Source organism: Puntigrus tetrazona, chromosome 7, assembly GCF_018831695.1.
Source record: "Puntigrus tetrazona isolate hp1 chromosome 7, ASM1883169v1, whole genome shotgun sequence".
In the NCBI taxonomy this organism is placed as follows: Eukaryota; Metazoa; Chordata; class Actinopteri; order Cypriniformes; family Cyprinidae; genus Puntigrus; species Puntigrus tetrazona.
The window spans coordinates 27,967,665-27,990,190 of NC_056705.1; the positions used below are offsets into that span (position 1 = coordinate 27,967,665).

Here is a 22,526-nt window from a genome sequence, read left to right on the forward strand (position 1 = left end):
TACAAGAATAGAGCTTGAACGAGGGTTAGGTAAAGTAGTGACCAAATAGCTATTTGGCTAATAGTTAACAATCCAATGGCCCACGCAGCCATCCTTATTTGATGAATTAAGATTTTTTTCCTTAGAATAACATTCACTGATAAAGCATGCAAGATAAGACCAGGAATGCGTCTTAAAGTAAACAGCACCGATTCTCACTCCGAGTCGCCCCATGCTCTCTCACCTCTGGGAGTATTCGTCCTCTACGTTGCTGAGGCCTGTGAGGGAACTGCTGAGCTGCTTCCACACCGCTGCCCTGTCCCCTACATCCAGCGCCCCGTTTATCAGCACCACCGAGGACAGCATCTCCACAGCAACCAGCAGCTCGGGATGCGTCAAAGAGCCCTGCGCGGTCGAGCACAGCACGAAAATCACTCAGACTAAACTAAACGGTTACAGGTCATCAACTTATGTAAACTGCATGTAAATCGTTGCTCTGTTCTAAAACCTAGTAAACTGCTTACGAAGAGAAGTACAGGTGAGCAACTTAAACATGCAGAGGAGTATCATTTGAGCTCTCCTGAGCATCGTACGCGTCTCAAACTCAAGCGAAAGGTGTCAGTAAAGGCAAAAGATATTATGTTAACAGGTTTTCACTACAAAAGAATTATTGCGAAACCTAAAAGGTTTGAAAGAAAACAAAAAACAAAATCAGTCAATGCTATCAAAACACATATCAAATTAGTTTAAAGGTTTTTAAATTAAAATGAACAAAAGGGTACAAAAACCTGTTAATCTCCACCCCATGTTTATATCATATGAAAAAAAACAATAAATAAATAAGGTAACTGCAAATTCTGACTTTTTTCCCCTCGCAATAACATGAAACAACTTGCAATTCTGTAATTTTTTATGTCAGAATTATATTTTGTAATTTGGTGTTTTAAGTAAGTTTATATCACAATTTTGAGAAATGTTTTAATTTGCAAGTTTTAATTTTGTTCACCAGAAATAGCTACAAACTCCACTGTTGTCATCATCTTTTTTCCATTTCATGATGGGTGGCAATATGGTGTTTAACCATATTGCTATTCACCTGTGTTTCCTTATTTACAGTATTATCGTTTGTGTACTATTAACATATTAATTTTGCCGCATTGACACCTTTGATGACAATATTAGCTTGGCAAGATGTAACCACTACATTCTTCTGAAATCAAGAGCTGGTACCGTCGCAGAGAATTTCAAAATGATCACTTATTAGGGCAATGACCATTAGGATGCTGCATTATAATGCATCTGTATGTATAAGCTGTAGGCAGCATGCTTTTTTCTGCAATCAATGTCTCAGTAGAGGGATGGTAAAAGCAAAATAAGCAGAATGAAAGAGTGAGCTGAAATGGTGTGAACGCGAGTGTGTTTTAACCTCTGCGCTCTGTTGTTGCAGGCTGTGAAGTTCTCTCTGGTACAGATCTGCAGCACTTGGGTAAACCTGCGGCAGCTGGGCATCTGGGTTCATCAGTTCGTTCACCGTTTCCTCTGCTACACCTTTTCTTATAGCACCATTAATCCTCTCCACCGCCCGCAGCACTAAAACACACAAACACATCTTATTGTTCTTTTCAAAGAATGACAGCTGTAATACAGCATAAATGGACACATAAAAGAGAGGCACTGAAAACACCGGCGTCCTTCTGATGTACCGTTCTCTGAACACACAAACTGCTCACAAGTTCAAAAGAACGGAGCGATGAGAAGGGAGTACATACATTTTTGATAGTCTGCTGCTTGCACGTTGGCTGCATCTACTCCACTCTGTAACTCCTCCTTTATCAGAGGCTCTCCTGGGGTATTCTAGGCACGAGGGAGAATGAAACAAGCCTTATGTGATAAGATTATAGTATTTATAATTAACAGCAATTTATAATTAACTTAATTAACAGTATGCAAGTATATGCAATGTTAAGAAAATCTGAAACCGCTCTGATAAATATATATAAATAAATACACAATGTTGCCTATTACAATATTTAGTGCAAATGTTTACATTTATTTTAAATCCCTTGCACCTCTTGTTTACTGTTGAACATTTACTTTTTTAAAATGAATACTTGTTTCTTTAATCAGGAATCAGTGTCAGGTACTACGCAAAGCTGAGTGCCTTCAACCTCTTCAGCCGTGATTTATTCTCACACAGCGCTGCCTCGAGTATCTTATTGCTTTTATGAAACGGTTACCACACAATAAAAATATTAAATCTACAAATATGCTACTTTTTTGAAATGCTAAAAAGAAATAGCTCCTGACAGCTATCTATCTTTTAGTTTCAAAACATCATTACAGTGTAAACTGATTGACTTACGGACATATATAAACCATATACACAATACAATACACGCATTGCAATTCACTTCTCACGGTGGAAACTGCTGGCTTGGAAACTCCTGGTGTGTTCAAGTCATGTCGGATACATCTTTTTTACGAGTTAAAAGCACATGAACGCTGCCACAAAGAAGTAACTTTCTTCATTCAATATTGTGTAGATATACGGTTGAAAAAAGTAGCTGATATTTATGTAGAAAAGTTAAATTGCCATCTTTTTCCAACCAAAGTGACTTGAACGCACTCCAATGTGTATGTAGCATCCACATGACAACCATTTATTTGACGGAAAGGACGTTTTCTCAAAATTAAAGATGAAAGATGCTACATAACGCCAGCAGCGGTCACTATATATATATGTGTGTGTGTGTGTGTGTGTGTGTGTATGTGTGTGTGTGTGTGTGTATGTTATTGCTTTCATTATGGTTCCCATGACGAGTACATATTTCTGCTGAGCCCCAGGGTTTGTCACAGACATGCTGTTATAAGAGACCCTCTGAACAGAGACACCACACTACTCATAATACATTTCATATCTAGAATTTCCAAGAGAAAAATATAAACTGCGGTACAAAAGCATGCGTCAAACCCTGTTTTTCTCCCACTGAGTAGCAGAACGTGTTACCTGCTCCTTCTGCTCTCGATCGGCCTGCAGCTGTTTGAGGTACCATGCCTTGTTCGGGGCCTGCACCGACTGCAGGCCTAAAGCAGGGGAACGCAGCGTGTCATAGAGCTTGTTCTCATCACCACTCAGCAGCGCCTGTTCTGCTGAATTCAAGGCTTTGGTCACTGAGAAACAGCACAAACACAGAGATCTCGGATCACATCGTCAACCTCAGGAGAACACAAAGAGCTGGAGGCAGACATGAGAGAGCTACATACAATTGACTTTGTTGACGTTTCCCTGGATTTCAGCGTGTGTGAGCAACTCATCGTAAACATCCCTTTCAGCATCAGCGTTTTCTCCAATCTACCAAAGAAACATACATTTATACCACTATAGTCATACTAGTTTTCAGCTAACCAAATCAAAAAACTTGCCTTTCTAACTAACATAATAATATGTTTGCCTCAATAATCTAATTTGCTCCTTATTAATAGTTATTAATATAGTTAAGTTTTATGTAGGATTATGGTTGTACAATATGTGCTTTCTAAATACTAATAAACAGCCAATAAGTTAATAATAGCAGACATGCAAATAGTTAAAGATGTGAAATGTGTTTCCAAAATCATACTAAAATGGAAAAAAAAAATAAATAAATAAATAAATAAAAATACTTTATAATATTAATGAATACTATAATAGTATATAATACAGAGATAACTGATTAGCAATCATTTTTAACCGACTACACAAAACCTTATTTAACGCTTATAGCTAATTAATATAATTTGATCAAAATTAGTTATCTATGTGAGTGAAGTTTATCGAAGATTAAATGTTGATGTTGATGATAAATTTGCATGCAAGGCATCACACTTCTGATGCTCTAAATGCTATCTACTTAAACTGGTTTTGAGAACAGAGATATTGTGTACATATCTATTGTGTACATCTGTATCTTTTTATTTTTTAACTATCTCCAAAGCAAAGTCCGTACTCTCTTTCGGGAGCTGGCCACTTTCTCAGTCTTGGCCTGGAACAGGGTGTCCTGGTACTGCTGGGCAGCGCTTTCATCCAGCTGCAGTAACATGGCGTTTGGGTTTCTCATGGCAGCTAGAGTGCCTTCGGGGACTCCGTGGTCAATGGCATCATTGATGGCGATCACAGCAGCGTGCACTGAAGTTGCAACACAAGTTAATGCAGATCTTTTGAGCTCAAAGCGATGTAAAACAGATCGTAATTACTGTGCTGTTAAACTCTTGGCTGTCCAAGTCAGGTCTAGTTGTTTATGTTTACAAGGAAAGAAGTTGTGCCAAAAAGCCAAGAGGAGTTCGACTTAAAAAGCAGAGGCTTAAACAGTGCTCACAGGCTGCTTCGTCCACTGATAGCTCGTTGGCTAAAATCCCGCCAATTTTGCTGAATGCTGGCATCTGAATGTTGTACTTCTCCAATTCAATCTTCATGTTGTTAATCTCTTCCTCTGAAAAGACAAGAACAACATGCAAATAACGTAAAAATGGAGATTATTTGGCGCGGTGGAAAGCATTCGGTTTGTTTTCATTATTTTATAGTGGATAGGCTTTGGATAAATATTGCAATGTCACGCTTTAATAGGCATGGTAACCTTTTGGAAGGTAATCTCGGCTTCGCATTTTTCCTTGCTTTGATGCGATTGGCTGGACATTGTTCTCAAAAGGTCTGGCAAATAATGTTTTCCATCCATAGACTTGGCAGGATGTTTCGGGCCAGCCAAAATGGCAGGAAACGCTCACACAATTGATAATGATTTTCACATTGACCACAGCTCCCGGGATCAGTGGCCTTTCCAGAAGTTGCTGTACAAACTCAAGCTTCAGTATGGCACTACCGCGAGGTGACTCACCTGTGAAGGCGACCTTGCCATACAGGTCTGCAATCTGGGGCGCAAGCCCAAGTTTAAACAGGTACAGGCTGTTGAAAAAAAACAGAAAGTGAATATGAGAAACAGATATCCCAGAGGACAGCTATCCTATTCCATAGGTGTGTGCGGGAAAAGACACTACTGGAAAGAGAGTCAGATGTTATCTGCATGGCTTTCAAGTTTAACACACATCCCTTTATCAATACCAACTACAAAGATTTAGTACCCCTCACCCCAAGCCAGGCCGAATTCTCGCCCCTGAATGCTGTTATTTCCTGTTTCTGAAGGCCAGATTTATGGCCTTTGGGCCCAGTGTCAATTCTGCATTGAGCTGGAATGTGAGAGTTATAAATGGCAGGATTCTCAAGCCTCGTGTTAAGTGCCTAAGCAGAAACCCGAACAGGTTTCCTCATTAATTCTGAGATGAGCGTATATGCAGATAAACAAATGTCAGTTTCGTGCTTTTGTGCTTTTAGCCATGATTGACAATTTCTTAAGAAAGGAGTAGTTGGGTCTAAATGCATGCACACTGCACTTGAGTTGGAGAAGCTACTTTGAAACTGCAAGTATTAGTTCAAATATCTGTAGGCAGCAGGTGTTTAAAGATATTCAACCCATAACACTAAATACAACTAAAAACAATAAAAATGCCCTAATAATTGAAAATGAATATAATTTTGGTTCATTTAAGTTGAAAGCCACTAAAATGAATGAGACTAAACAGGAAGTGTCTGAACGAACAGACTAGCTAATGAGTCACTAAAACAGATTCATTTATATACTACCGTTAAAAAATGGTTTAGCTCTGTTTATTATAAGTCTCTTATGTTCTCTTATGTAAATATTAATTTTCAGCAGCCATTTCTCCAGTCTTTAACGTCTTGTGATCCCTTCTAATATCATTTTAATATGCTGATTTGTGGCTCTCAAAAAAAATGCATTATCATTAAAAAAATAGTTGTGCTGCATCTCATTTATATAAAAAAAAAACATTATAACAAAAATGTAACTGCTGTAAATTTTAAATGTTTTTTTTCCTGAATATAAAAAAAAAAAAATTACTGTCCCCAAACTTTTGAATAGATTGCATGTTAACGCCCCACTGCTAAATGCATGGGAGAACTATTAAGACTAGTTTTAAATCAGTGCATGTAAAACTGTGGCACTGGTCAATGTGAAAAACAAAAACAACAAAAACAACGCTACTATTAAGTTCAGTTGTGATCTACTGTAACTCCTCAACAAGACGTTTTGTTGATAAGCCCACAGCAGTACGGTAGGTACCTCAGAGCATGTATACAGTAGATGCAGCGAGGCATGTTCTTCCTGTCGTAGATGTCTGTTGTCTCAGGGTAGAAAATCTGACAGGGAGAGACAAGTACGTGTATTTGATGAGATTGAATGCGGCATTGTTGCCAAACACGGTAAAGAGCTTCAGAGGCAAGCTCTATCATGTTAGAGACTCAATAAAGCAGAAGAAATGCGGCTAATGAAAGAAGCGGGCAGACTCGTGTTCACCAGCTACACTCCTCACCTTAGGGAGGCCCTTATCTGTCATAGCATTCAGCCACTGGATGATATTGTCTGTGTGTCTGAAATGGAGCCCAGTGGCCTACAAGAGACAGAAGAAAGCAACGAGTGAATCCCAACGGTCTCCTATTTTCATATCAGTGCTTCTGAAAACCTCCGTCTTACTTTGTAGCGTGTTTGTTCACGGTCATAGATCCTTTTAAGAGAGACCACATTAGGAGCAAAGAAGTTTCCCAGCTTGGCCAGGTACACGCCGTTCCTCAGGCCCTCCTCCAGCTCGGTGGTGGGTGGGAGATCCTCATTTAAACACGCTTCAATCCATCTGAAACATAAAAGACACATGGCACGTTCAGCAAGGCTGCTTAATTATAATGCACTTGCAGGGCTTGGCACAGTTTTCAAATACATTTGAATACCTTTATATAGGTTAAACCTCTTGGGGATATACTCAAATACAAAGTCAAATGCCTCGGATCATCCAAAAGAGCCATTACAATAGGTGATACTCGTGCTATGAAAATGAGCGCGTCGAAGCACACCCTGTTCTCTTCTTCGTGTGTTATGAAGTTTGATTATACAGGAGTGTTTTGTCCAAAACACCACATACCAACTAGTTACATCACATTGATAACATTCTCCTAAACATTTCAACCTGCTGAAGCTGACACAAAAACATTCCACGGAGGCCAACAAGTGTTGTTTTAATACAGAAACAACACCACCTGACATACTTCATATATGAAACATTTGCAAAATAGAAAGCAGGAACTGAGATAGAGTCTTGCTCTTAATGTTACGCTTATGGATGCTACAAAGAAATCTCTGTTATCTCTTTCTCTTATCTCTGTGTATAGACCACCAGGACCTTATGTAGATTTTCTTAAGGAATTTGCTGATTTTATTTCAGACTTAATAATTAATAAAGACAGAGCACTTATTATCGGTGATTTCAACATTCATGTTGTGACCCAAATAATACAGTAGAGCTACTTTCACAAATTTATTAACATCTTTTTGGGCTAAACAAAATGTAATCGGCCCAACTCACTGCTGAGCATACATGGCATCGATGTTTTAGTCTCCAGATATCTTACCTCTAAGTGACGATATCACTGATCATTTCCTCATATCCTATAAACTTTCTGTAAGTGAGATTAACCGAGCCGCACCTCGTTACCAACTGGGTAGAACCATTATCCCAACCACTGTAGATAAATTCACAAATAACCTACCAGATCTATCCGACCTGCTCCATAAAACCTGAGAAAGCAGATGATCTTGAGCAAATGACCAGCAGTATGTGCAGTTAGATACATGTCGCTCCCATCAAGTTAAAACAGATTAGAGAGAATAAAAGTGTACCATGGTACAATAGTTTACACACTCTAAAAACAGCTACTCGTTCACTAGAACGTAAGTGGAGAAAGACTAAGCTAGAGGTTTTTAGAATTGCCTACAAGGACATTATGTGCACTTACAGACAGTCACTAAAAGCAGCCAGAGCGAGCACCTCCGTGAAACTCATTGAAAGCAACCAAAACAATCCGAGATTTTTATTTAGCACAGTGGCTAGATTAACAAATGATCGGTCAGCAACAGAACGCTGCACACCCTCTCAGTTAAGTAGCAATGACTTCTACAATTCTTCACTAATAAAATAGATAATATCAGACTTAAAATAACAGAAAATCAACCCTTAACTTTGTCCTATAGTCCAGCCTCACTCAGCACCCAGCAAATTCAGTTACAGTGTTTTGCAACCATAGGACAGGAAGAGTTAAATAAACTAATCACTAAGTCTAAATCTGCCACATGTGTATTAGATCCTATTCCAACTAAATTTCTGAAAGATATATTACCAGCAGCTGGTGAACCTCTTCTAAATATTATTAACTCCTCCCTATCGTTAGGTCACATACCCAACCCATTCAAATTAGCAATTATTAAGCCTATGATCAAAAAACCACAACTTGATCCTAATGAACTATCTAATTACAGACCGATATCAAATCTCCCATTTATATCAAAAATATTAGAAAAAGTTGTGTCAGCGCAGCTATGCTCCTTCTTACAGATGAATGATGTCTATGAGGAGTTTCAGTCAGGTTTTAGACCGCACTATAGCACAGAAACCGCATTAGTTAAAATCACTAATGAAGCTGCGTCTCGCTACTCGCTTTATTGATCTCACTGCTGCATTTGACACTATAGATCATAATATTCTCCTGAGCGTTTAAACACCGCTGGTGTACAGGGACAGGCTTTAAAGTGGTTTAAATCATACCTATCAGACCGTTATCAATTTGTAGATACACTACAATGCCCGTAAAGTGCGGTGTGCCTCAACGAGATCAGTTCAGGCCCCTTACTGTTCTCTATAACATGCTGCCCTGGGGAACATTATTAGAAAGCACAGGGTTAACACTGTTATGCAGATGACACACAGCTATACATTTCATCTAAGCCTGATAAGTTATCAGAAATGTCTAAATTAACAGAGTGTGTTAAAGACATAAAAGACTGGATGACTAGAAATTTTCTTCTATTAAACTCTAATAAAACAGAGGTGCTCCTTATCGGACCAAATTCATGTTTGCAGCAAATTTCTGAGCTCAAACTACAATTAGATGGATGTGATATAAACGTTACTCGACAGTTAAAGACTATGTGAAAGCAAGACACCACATCACTCATGTTACAAAATCTGCCTACTTTCATCTTAGAAATATTGCTAAACTCAGACACATGCTCTCTCTCTATGCAGAAAAGCTAGTTCATGCATTCATGACATCTAGACTGGATTACTGTAATGCCCTGCTCGCTGGTTGTCCAGCATCTTCAATAAACAAGCTTCAGTTAGTGCAGAACGCAGCCGCTCGAGTTCTTACCAGGACAAGGAAATACAGTTTTATCCTACTGGCTGCCTGTTCATTTCGGATTGATTACAAAGTACTGTTACTGACCTACAAGGCTCTAAATGGTTTCATTTATCTGACCAGCCTTCGCTCGCTACAACCCGTCACGCTCTCTAAGATCTCAAAACTCAACTGGTAGTTCCTCGTATAGCAAAGTCTACTAAAGGTGGTCAGAGCGTTTTCACATTTGGCACCTAAACTTTGGAATAACCTTCCTGCTAATGTTCGGGGATCAGACACACTCTCTCAGCTAGGCTAAAGACATATCTTTTTAGCAAAGCATACTCATTTTAACAGAAACCTAAAGTACATCGTGATTCCCAATAGTATGACCCTAATTAAGTCTCCATATGTACATTCTACATACCGAGCCTCTCCAGTGGACCCAGTGAGAGATGACCTTCCTGCGATGAGAGAAAACTCAACCTTCTGTCTGGACTAAATCTATCTTGTAATTCAATGTAAGATCCTGTTGTGTGGTGAATGTCTGTGGAACGATTTGCTTTTGTCTTGTAATAATTTGCTTTTGTGAAGCTGCTTTGGAACAATAGCCATTGTAAAAAGCGCTATACAAATAAACTTGAATTGAATTGAATTGAATTAAACTACCTCGCTCTGCTAAGCTCTATGCGTCTAAGGTCATGGACGCAACAATACATGGCGATGCAAATTTCCATTTCCATGTCATTTACATAATGCTAGTTGTCTGCTTTGCAAAGGCTAATATTGTTTGCTTTAGAAAAGCAGCAGGCTCACCGTTTCAGTTTTTTAAAGTCATAGTTCACCCAAAAAAGAAAACTTATTTTTATTCACCTCTTATTTGTGGAACACAGAAGTAGAACTTTTGAATGCAAGACAGTAACTAGGGGGCGGTTTAGCTCTAAAACAGACAAAAAGGTATAATAAAAAGTAAATCATATGACTCATACGATATCTTCTAACTATCCTGAAGCCATACAATATCTTTGTGTAAGGAACCTGAAAGTCATTGACGGGAAGCTTCCAAAAATCTCAAGGGAGTAATGTGAGTGGCAGGCATGATCGTAGCAAAAGTTATGCATTTTAAAATGAAAATGCATTAGTGTAACAAACCCTACATATTCACATGCAAAAATAAGATTAGAAAATTATTATTACTATTATTATTATTAGGGGAGAATTATTTGTAAAAAATGATTTCTCTTTTTACATTATGAACAAAGAAATGTATCATACATTTAAAAAGACATTCTATATAGAGTTTGGTGCTTTTTGTTTTGTTTTTTACTCGTCTGTGCCTTGTCATTGCATGTTTTCATTATTTTTGGAAAGAGCACGCACATAAAATTCTAATTAAATTTAAATAGCAAAAATTTGACTTGTATTTTCCAGAAGATCTACTCTTCTGAAGATAAGTCATATAGATCGGGAACGAGATAGATGCGAGTGGATTATGACAATGTTTTCAGTTCTGTGTAGGTATGTCCACAGTATTGGATTGCATTACAAATACAGGTTTCAAAGATAAAGATGCCTTTGAGCCTGCAGGGTTTCTAGGCTGCCTTTTTTCCTCTAACCTGCTTTCCATCTTGTCATCCAATAAGCCAACAACATATGTGTCATCCCACTCATCCCAGCATTCAACAGAGGCTTTGAAATGCCGCTTTACATTAAAAATGTCCATCTTTGCCTTTACCAATGTATTTTTGTCATCCCACTTGTCCCAGTGTTCACGGCAGGAGATCACATTTGAGCGGCTCTTCAATTTAAGCAGTCGATTGACTTTCCAGCCATCATCTATACACTCCCATCAACATCAAATGACTCGGACTCGGTGGCAGAAAGTAATTTAGAGCCAGATGAAACAGTACTGACAAACAGCAGAAACACTATATACAACAATACAGTCAGAAGGCGTTTCAATCTCCATTGATTCAGTGTATTAACACTAATCCCACCATGGTATTGTGGCAGAAACGTGGCATATTCAAGTCAGTTTTTACATTATTCATGTAGGCATGTATGAAATGAGTAATGGAATATAATTACAGTATTTATTGTGATTAGGTTATAGCTTTAGTGCATTTATAACAAATGTATTTAGACTACTGTTTTTCATTTTATGATTAAATTTCAACATATAAAAATTAAGTTACCGTTTTTGATAATGAACATTAATTGTCAACTGCATTCTTACTCAAACTACTAACTAATGTGCATTTCTCGAAGGAAAAAAAATTATTATTAATTATTATTATTGCAGGATCCACTGCAAACTGTGCCAAAGATACACAGAGTCAGCCAACATTAACCTGTTTCTCGATTTGAAAATATATCACTCACTAGAACAAGCAGAAACTCAGAAATACGTTTTTAGATCAGGATATGTATCTCTTTCGTTAAGGAAAAAGTGTAATGAATTCAAAAATGTTCTGACCATAAAGAACAATTTAAAACCAGAAATAATGGCCTGATTTAAATAAAAATCTGACTTTGAACCTGAAAAAATTAAATTGTGCTAATTATCAAACTCAAAAAATTTTTTGAAACTTGTTATTTTTTTTTTTCATTAGATAGGAATGGACTAATTGCTGGTCTGCCTTAGAGATCTAACAGTAATGTCAAAATGATTGAGAGGGCCAAACAAATCAAAGACAGGGTCACGACCTTGGATAACAACACCAACACCTCCACCTGACGAGTGCCCGCACAGGCAGCAGCCTAACAACCTCCTCGATGCCTCTCTTTTTCAATCTGCCATGGCTCTGCGACAGACATGCCTGCGACACACACGCACACACACACACACACACACACACACACACACACACACACACACACACACACACACAGAGAGAGGAGACACACCCAAGTCAATGCTTTAATGGGCCCTAGGAAAAACACAAAATAAAACCTGAATTCTTTAATTATCATATTATAAACTATTTGTGAATTACGTCATACAATCTGGAGACATTTCAAACTTAAGCCAAAAAGACTGTAGCTGAGAATGTGTAACAGTATCTACTACAAAGGACTTCCTTTCAGTGTGTCACAGGAAGACTGAAGCCGCACAGGTCACAGGTCATTCCAATAGGAAGAGGTGAGAGTGAGCTCACTGTCTCCCAAGGAAGACACATGAGGGCTTTCCGCTTCTGTTTTGTGACTCTCTCCAGGAAAAGCCTTCATTTCGAGAGAACTTTAAACCAGAGTCCTCATATTATATTTCTGGAATAAGTTTAAAGATGGACTGGACGATGTACACTGAATATCGTCGCAATAATTTTGCCGATAATATAAAATAATGATATAAAAACAATATTGTGATCATCATATAAAATATAGATATATACGAGATGTATATCGTAGGCTGTATTCACATCAGGAAAGTTTTACTTGGTTTGGTCCAAATACAAAGTTGCTTTCTGTTAGTTTGTTGCGGTTTGCTTTCACGCTGCAAACTGCAAACAAAACAGCACTTTTGCTGAGTTCATTCATTCATTCATTGGTTCATCCTTTCACCCATGTCTCAGTAGAGTTGTCTGCTCCACACCTGAGAGCGAGTGCTGTGTTCACGCGTGTCCCGCAGCAAGGGGTTCAATTCAGTCCAAACGAACCAGACAGGTGTGAATACACCCATAGCTATAATCACCAAGCCTTTGAATTGCTATGAAAAACTACTGTGATTTTAATAATGAAAATCATCCTCTTCGGTATAAAAAGAACATATTTACATCGATAAAGTCCGAAAACAGACCTTCCATATTTTCACGAAAATTACACATAATCAGTTTTGAGGTACTCGGTCCACCCCGTCACTGTGCCCTAATGAGGAAGGAAGAAAAACAGATACTGTTACTCCTAAACAGCAGATTGACTAACGGTTTGAGCAGCAGATTTCTGCGCAGATGGTTTTGTGATTCGAGGACAGTGGATAGGACAACTATACTGGACCAGACACATCTGTAAGCCATCAGTGAGCTCTCTTCCACTTGTCATACGGACATTATATAGGAGTCTTAAAGTTACAGCAACACATCTAATTCAAAGGAAGACAAAGAACATTTTAAAAACTTCACAGGACAAAACAGGTTTACTCGTTACTCGTAACTATCACTCATCATTAAAAGTTTTATCAGTAAACATCATTTTGACTGGGACTTAATGGATATCAACATTACTGCACATGACGTTTTTTTTTTTTACCCGCTTCACAGCTGCAAACCACAAACAGTCACTTCCTCGCTCCAAAAAACTTCAAAAGGCAAACTCCTAGACAGTTACAGCACCAATCACAACACAGCGCTGCGCGAGAGGGGGCGGAGCCTTTAGAGGCAGTCCACACACGCTCAGCTCCAGCATTTAGTTACAGGTAGTTACTACTACAACGAGTTTCAATTTCCCCTGCAGAATCTGTAAGACGTTTAGCCTAAAAAGAAATAGTCCTTAGATCCTTTACCTCCGAGTAAACTACAAGCAATTTAAAATTTTGATTTCAGTTAGATCCAGCAAGAATTTCTCTTTGAAAAATCATACCAGTCTTATTTTATCCTGCAAGTGCACATTAACTGGCAACAACAACCATTTAATCCTCAGAATATTTGATCGCTCGTCGTGTCACATGCACTTCGAAAGACCACTGAATGCTGTAGATGGACTATTTAAAAGCGGCTGTTCTAAAAATGTTATTAATGAATATGACCTAAATGTTAAATCGCACTAAAAACAGACAATGAAACAAGCAGCTGTAACGTGTTTATTCTTGCATCTGCGGCGGATCAGTTGGGCAAAGCACAGGCAAATCAGCGGCGGAGCTTATATGACTGCATTGAAATATCGGACTATGCTGAGAAAGGCACAGGCACACCTACTTCTTTCACCCACCCCTTTCTCAGCAGTGACAGCGAAAACTACATTTCCCCCCGTGCAACCAATAAAAACACATGTTAAAAAAAGATTGGATTATGGCAGAAAGATAAAGACGGGAAAAGCCCCCGGCATAAAGAAAGAGAGCGTTTCACAGCTTGCAGCAGCCAAGTGCTCCATTACATGCTCAGCTGCAGCACAGGAATTCAGCGCAGGATGACCTCCATGACCAGGTGCCAAAGACACTCACAGACTGAGCCCATTCACCTCTCAACAGGAAGCCGCTGTCTGAAACGCGCTCACCCAAAAACACCCCCATGAACCGCTCCGTGTTTGCCAAGTCTTCTTCAACTGGGTCTTTTTCAAGTGTGGAGTTTTAAGTGTTGACACATCACACATACCGCATACATGTGGGAAGCACTGGGGATATTAATCCACACCATTCCTTCAAAATGTTAAGCCTTTTCAGACAGCCTTTCTCAGATAGCCTGAATTTACTTTTCGAAAAATTCTTGCTGTGCATGAACGGTCAAAAAAAAAGACTACGTCAAAATGCCCATCTCGGAGAGCATTCACATAACAAGTAGAGATAGAGATCGGATATGCATCGATACATTGGCTCTGTGCATCAGGTCTTAAAGCGACAGCAGCCTAATAAACCTGCTGGGGTTAATCAAGCAGCAAAAAGACAGCTAAATTTATTCACAATTTTTAAGTAGTTAACTTCAAAGCTTTATCAAAAATCAGCATATAACTAAATTCATATAGCCACGCAGCTTTATTTTTTACATTTGATTAAATTTTGTACTTGCGTGATAAATTTTGTGAACAGGCACAAAAAACATTTTCATTTGAAAAAAAAATAAAAAAAATACTAAAAATGTGTATTTGTATTATTTTATTAAACAAATACAAACCAACTAATTAATGGGAAATAAACAAAATGTAAAAATAAATAAATAATACTAATATTGTTACATAAAATTGTCATATTTAATATAAAATCCAACCTGTGGGTTTGTTACATTTTGTTAAATATTAAATAGGAATGTAAAAAATCGAATTGGTTGATGTGTTAAATAGTTTGCTATAGGTTTGTGTGTATGAGTTTAAAACTGCTCATGCTGCATGTGTCTAGCCTCTTTGCTTGGATCAGTATTACATTTCAGTGAACAGGGAAAGCCTTCCTTTGTTTATATAAAGAGATTTATCTTTGCTTTTTAAAAAATGTAAAGAAAATGAGTAAAGTGAATCGTATTGCATTCATTGTGAGAAAAGTGAATTATACTCGTTTAACTTGTATTAGTTGCCTAATGCAGTGACGTGCTTAAGTGCCCTCATATCCCACTTTAGGGGCTGCTACAAGGATTTGGAGAAGAGGAAATGGTCTTTGCGGCCAAAAACCTTAAATTTCCCAAACGTTACAGACAAGATGAAGCATCAAAATGGGCTGTGGTTTAAAAAAAAAAAAAGAGCCGTCTCCCCTTCCTCATTTTAGTAAGTGACAATGGACCTAGTGTGTGCTTGTTTCGTTGATATCACAGCTGTGACCCAGGGGTCAAGAGATCCTGTACAGTATTTATGCGTTTCAAGAGGGGAAAAAAAGGGCTCTTACTCCCACATATTCTCACAGAAAATGTCAAATAAAGCAACAACTAGCCCTAAGAAGTCCAAATTAAACATGTGTCTAAGGAAAAAGATGGAGCAACTTCAGATTTATAGCAATAAATACTGACCAAGGCAATCGTACTTAAAATCAAAGCAAAGCGAATGCTGCCATTTTCCTGGGAAGAGCACCTGTGAAGGGATTGCTGAGGGAAAGCAGCGGGTAATGAAGGGCGGGACGGCCAAACAAGGGAGAGGCCGAACAAGGGAGAGGCTGTTAAATGTGTGAGTGAATGAGAACCGTACTGAAGCAAATCACATAATGAACAATGACCTCATGTTTCTGTAGAATGATATAATTATGTCACGCAGCAGAAGTTAGAGAGCGAAGTGTCATCGCCTCCCCTCCCTGACACCAAAGGCATTCATTTTCCCTCCATTTACTGCTGTCTTTCACTGTCTCACGGCCGTTGGCAAGTGATTTACAGGTAATTATGGGTTCAGCGGATTGGAATCGATCCGTACAGACCGGGGCCCTTGGTTCAGCATGCATGTGATTTGCGGTTTAGTTGTAAAGTTTAACACGTTCATCACGATTACCAAGTCTTGACAACTGAAACAGTCAAGCAAAAGAGGCTTCGTTTCCTGAAAACAAAATTCGGTTCCCTTTCATGTCTTTTTGCGCATGAATGGACACGTGCGTTTCTCATAAACACAGTCTGTTATGTCTTAAGAGAAATGAATGTACACAGAATAAAATCGGATGTGTATCATTCTATTAGAGCCATGCTTTCAGTCTTAAAGTGACAGCACCCTATAAATAACTCAGTGTTTGTGTCACTTTTCAAACAACAAAACAGCTTTAAAGACTATTCTATATTCAATTTATACACTGACTAAATAGTCAAAATAACACTAAATAGTGTTCAATCATACTGTCAAATTTTTTTATTAATACATATTTCACATACAGTACATACTACATATATGGCAACAGCAAACTGGATGTAGCACACTGAAATTGTTCGCTTGCGTGTCACTTGTGGTCACAACGAAAACCAGGATCTAACAGCTGGATTTGAAGTTTAGACGTTCAAGACGCTTAAAACGTGTATTTGCTGATGCCAGTGATATTATGACAAAATATTATAATATTTCCCTTTTTAAATTTTTAGACAAAACCATTAAACAAGCAGGAAACATCCATTGATAACTTCTGTGACATGTTGGCTATAGTCACAGAATGATTCTGCCACATCCTTAAGTTTCAAACAAACAAGAAATGTGTTTACAATGAAGCAATGAAAGTCTACAGTGAGCATACATTAGAAAAAGAGAAGAATAAAACACGGTAGTCACATAAGGACTCCTGAATTGAAACTGAATGTGAGGTGACCAAACATAAATATTTAAACTAATGAACAAGCTATAAATTTGGTGGTAAATCAATCGATAGCCTACCACAGATGCTGTCCATTAAGTTAATAGCAGCAATTAAAGAAAAGTTCCAGCAGTCATTGAACAGTTATTGCTGTTAAAAAAATACAAATAAAATTGTGAGTGCTTAGGTCAAATAATCGGTTATTGATTGGGATCTTTTGAGATTTTGGCCATGTTCTCAAAAATAAATGCAAGTTTGCAGTTGATTGGAGAAGTGCTGCATACATAACCATAATGTCATCGGAGTTTTGATATTTTTAAACATTACAAGGTTTTTTTAAAAAAAGCATATACACATGATTAATTCCCTTTTTTTTATAACAAAGATAGTGTGAGTTTTCGTTTCTTGCAGACAAAGTTGTATTGTGTTTTAATAATGCATCTTTAAAAAGATGTAAGGAAGCGGCAGTGTATTGTACAGTTCACCACATCCCCTGTATTGTTATATTACAGCTCTATTCCCTGCAGACGGCCACACACACACACACACACACACACACACACACACACACACACACACACAGGAGGGGGTTCTCTACTACTACTACACTTAAGAGTATATTTAAGACCGCCTGTAGCTCAACAGGAAATTGCACGAAGTATATTTTGTAAAAAGGGAAACAGGTCACTTATTCTGTGCAGCAATTTAATAAAACATTTGGACAGACTAGCAAACTGTCATTAAAACTGACCTTTCTCAGTCTGCCTCAGTTCTACCACTCCACGAAAATTACAAAAATAAGATGGAAAAATAGCATTCAGTTCTCAGGATTTTTGTGGTGGAGAGCAGCAGCTGGAAACTGGAGCCCAAATGCATTCAAACAGACAGAGATGCTGAAGTGATGTGGGCGTGCACATAAATGTATCGACATAGCAGCCAATAGAATGAGATTAAGAAGTTACTGTGAGCAACAAAATCTAACATCAACATTACAAGCTGAGAGCATTTATAATTGTTATTTATACGAAAATGATAAATTAGTTCCAAATAATGTCCTCTACACTGCAAAAAATTATTTGTTCTTATTGTGAAATCAATTAAGAATTACTAGAACTATAATTAACCTTAATTATAAACTTTACAATTAATTAATAACTGATTTTCCGTTTCGATGAACTCTAAGGCGACCATGTTTTACAGTGTATATTATATTTTAGCGGTAGAAAATTCCTGATTGCTTAGCAAAACATTATTTTTAATGAAGTTTTTAAAAGCTTTGGCCAGTTAGGCAACACACCAATATTATGCAGCTACATGAACGCCTACTATTGACTAACAGCGCACTGACCTGGCAACCTGCAGCAATAAAACGGCTATCAGTCTGACCGACGCATAAACAAACACAACGCTTCTCCAAACAAAGTGCTGAATATTAATACAAATCATCTATTTAAGCCTATATGATGCTGCAACGGCCATAAAAGCATCTAAATATTAATGCGTACGGTCTAAACATTTTTTCCAGAGGAAAAAGCGGAGCATGAAATGAACCGCTTTGTACTGACATGATACTAGCACAAGGCATCTGACACAGGCTACACCTTCAGAAAGCTATGAGAGGGGTGGGGTAGTTCTGAAGGGCTGAACCAAATATTCACACATCCCAGCGTGGATGCCAATAATAGCGGCGGTGAACCATACTGCCTCACGGACAACTGCGCTGTCACACACACACACCATCGGTTATCTTCTCACAATCCTCTCTCACGCTTCCCTTTCCCTGTATCCACACCATCGATCCACATTTACGGAACAGAAACCTACAATTAAAGGCAGTCGGAATGAGAGGTTTGCGTAACAAAAACTACAATAACTGTTGACCTCGTGACGCAGTATTTCATATAGAGAAGATGCCATGCACAGCGTTGCCAAATAAGAGCGTCCACCATGAACCCGGCACCTTCTTAGACGCACACACTCCAAATGTTCTCTTTAAAAAACGTTTCAAAAAAAACTAATCGCATAGTATGTAGTGCAGCCATCACGTAAAAAGCAATATTTTTCTTATGCCCTCAACACATTTAAGTGTAGAATTTTTTGGGTAGATGTGTCTGTGGGCCCGCACTGTGATTATATATATATATATATATATATATATATATATATATATATATATATATATATATATATATATATATATATATATATATATATTATATATATATATATATAATGTTATTATATTATTATAGTAAAATGAAAAATAACAACACTAATATTAATTTTCAAACTTATGCATTCATTTCATTACATCAAATCCTTTGCCATACTAAAAACTCCCAATGAAATCACACAGCTCTAACGCACGAGGCGCTTTTGTTTCGTGTCACTCGAGGTTATTTGAAGTAGATGCGTGTTTCCCTTGGAAGAGCGTGCAGGAGACATTGGATTGGGCATGACTTTGAATAGACGGCATACCGGAGACATGTTAGACAACATTCCCCAAGAGCACTTCACTGCATCCAATTGTAAAATGAACAAACAAAACAAAAAGCATCTGAACTGCTAGGTAACCAAAAATGACTGACTCCCAAGGGTAATCCATTACTGGCTCTACGTGCACAGCTGTGACCTCGTACCTGGACCTTCATACATCTTGACCTTATTAAACCCCTTCTGACGCACTTTTAAAAACACCTTGGTTATTTAAAGGTTCTTAACATATATTAGGTTAATAGTTCAACTTAGAAACATATTGCCCTGAAGAACCAGCTTAGGTTAAGCGCTTGTATAATAACATATATTGCACAATATGTATTATATATATAATATTTATATATTAATATGCATCGTGTTTATGTATAAACATGGCACAAACAGTCACAAAGATATTAATGTCATCCCATTGTTTTAGATTTCATTTTCATTTTAATATTATAGAAGGTCTCACTGGCCATTCAAAATATCTACTTTAGGTCTTTTCAACCACAATTGCTTTTACTTAAATAATGTGACTAAAGTGTTTATTGCTACACAGATAGATGCTGCCACATCCCGCAACCTTATCATCTGTGGAGAAAGAAAGATAATAGAGGACTGTGAAAGCATTTCGCTGTCAAATTTGTTAATTTTCCCATGTCAATACAAAATAAAAGTCTCTACTTGAGACTATTAATGCAATCCTTATAGAGCCCATATGGTGTTAAATGGGCTGAGACAAATAAAAAGGTTACAAAATAAATCTTTTAAATGTGAAAACTAATAATAACTATTATTCATGTTAAGCATGCTTCTCTATGGAATTTTATAATCTCTGCTGTTGTTACGGTTACGGTTTGGATTACCATTTTTCTTAAGAGTGTAAAATAAGAAATGGCACTGCTGACAGATGGAAATAAAGAAGATAAAATACTTTAGGTGCAGAATTTGCATTGTACAGCTCAGAGAGACACACACACACACACACACACACACACAATTGACTTGAGCATGTCATATACAGAGCAGTCCTTCAGGCTTTTCTGCAGACAGTGATAGGGAAATAAACCAACGATAAAAGGCAGTTTGGAAATATCTGCGCTGTGGTATTCACGAGCATTTGCTTTCAGACACTGCATATAAACCTGTGAAATTCCCATCATACCACAGACTAATGCACGTCATGATCGCTGCAAACTTCAAGCATTCCAGCGTTTCTGTATCAAGCCCGAGGACAAATACTGTCAGCTCAACAAGGCCTGAGAAGAAAACTTTCTCTCATCCTCCGGGCGAAAGCCTGATGGATGACGTCGAGAATAGCAACAGTGTTGGCGTTCAAGCCGATTTTATTAAAGCGCAGCCATACTGTAGATGTGGTGTTACAGCAGTGCAAACGACCACACCTGAACGCTAATATTTTGACTCTTTGACTACTCTGCCCACTGAGAATACAGTGGAGTTTCTTTTTCTCCCACTATGTCACGCACTCATTCCCTCAAACACGCAGACACCGGAACCAGTCTCTATGACAACCTCATGTTGCCACAGCTACAGAGTGAGATACTGAAATCAACAGGGACTGACTCACTTCCTCTTGCACCACTGATGTGTCTGTGTGTGTATGTAATGAGTGCATTGACAGGCCATGCCTCCATATGTATATATATGTATATATGTATGTGTGTGTGTGTGTGTGTGTATATATATATATATATATATATATATATATATATATATATATATATACACACATGCTAAATTCAAAAGAGTAGAAACTTCTACCCTTAATAACTAGCACATTAAGTTTTCACACATCTTTTGTGATTTATCAAAATGTGTTTCTTGTTGATGAGAGTCGTGTTATTACTTTTCTAAGCCAACCAAACTGGACCAAGAAATGCTTTAAAATGCCATAATCATCACCCACAATCCATTAGCATTTTTGCTGGTACCGAATCAAAAGGTTTTTATTTTTTAAGACTGTATTTTAAATTGTTTAAAAGTGACAGTAACAACATCATATAATATATATTTTTCAGTGTATATCTTAAAATCTTAAAAATAGAACAGAAAACAGATGCTTTACATTTTAATAACATTTCAGAATATTGCCGTTTTCACTGTATTTTTAATCAAATGAATGGTGAGCATTAGAGACTTGGAAAAACCAAGAAATCTTTCTGATCACAAACTTCTGAATGGCACTGGGGTTTTTTTTTCAAACAATAACTCATGTTAATTGAATGCATAGTTTACCCAAACTAAAAATGATGTCATTATTTTCTTAGCAACCTTCTGCATTACACTACATTTTTGAAAACGTTCATAAATTAAGTTTGGCCCTCCACTGTGTGGACAACAATGGCTGACATATACTTCAAGATATCTTCTTTTATGATCCAGCAAAAAAGAAATCCATACAGGTTTGGAATGAAATGAGTGGGTGAGTAAATGTTGACAGGTCGCATTGGTGTTCACGTCATAGGCTGAAACAGGGCTTCAGAGCTTCATGGAGACTCTGGGTTATATAGTAATGCACTGTAGTGGGACTTGCTGGGACATGCAGTGATGACATCCACAATCACGTGACAGGCATTCATCACAGAAACATTAAACAACCACAGCCGAAAGCTAAACCGCTATTTTAAGTTAAACGCTCTGTGCTGTCTGTCATGAATTAACATGAATTGGTCTCTCACCGTTTAGCCTCTTCCAAGTGGCACAGATACTCATAGGCCATGTTCTGTTGGCGCCTCTCATCCATCTCCTCAGCGGTGAGCCGCTCCATGCCATCCAGAACAGCTAAAATGAGAAGGTCATGAGATAAAACACACACTTCAGAGAGATTGAGAGACAGAGATGCGAAACTTACACTACCATTCAAAAGTCTGAAGGCGGCAAGAT

The 22,526-nt window shown here is 37.9% G+C and overlaps 1 protein-coding gene across 1 annotated transcript in view; it reads right to left on the reverse strand.

The window, feature by feature from the left end:
• Positions 1–22,526, reverse strand: part of iqgap1 (IQ motif containing GTPase activating protein 1) — a 42,029-nt gene that overhangs the window by 16,301 nt on the left and 3,202 nt on the right. The window contains exons 2-13 of the mRNA XM_043245895.1: positions 22,322–22,424; positions 6,564–6,720; positions 6,403–6,480; positions 6,153–6,229; positions 4,851–4,918; positions 4,335–4,448; positions 3,966–4,144; positions 3,244–3,331; positions 2,987–3,150; positions 1,749–1,833; positions 1,406–1,569; positions 224–384 (exon numbers count right to left, since the gene is read on the reverse strand). Of these exons, the coding sequence (XP_043101830.1) occupies positions 224–384; positions 1,406–1,569; positions 1,749–1,833; positions 2,987–3,150; positions 3,244–3,331; positions 3,966–4,144; positions 4,335–4,448; positions 4,851–4,918; positions 6,153–6,229; positions 6,403–6,480; positions 6,564–6,720; positions 22,322–22,424 (1,438 nt within the window). The remainder of the gene's footprint in view (positions 1–223; positions 385–1,405; positions 1,570–1,748; positions 1,834–2,986; positions 3,151–3,243; positions 3,332–3,965; positions 4,145–4,334; positions 4,449–4,850; positions 4,919–6,152; positions 6,230–6,402; positions 6,481–6,563; positions 6,721–22,321; positions 22,425–22,526) is intronic.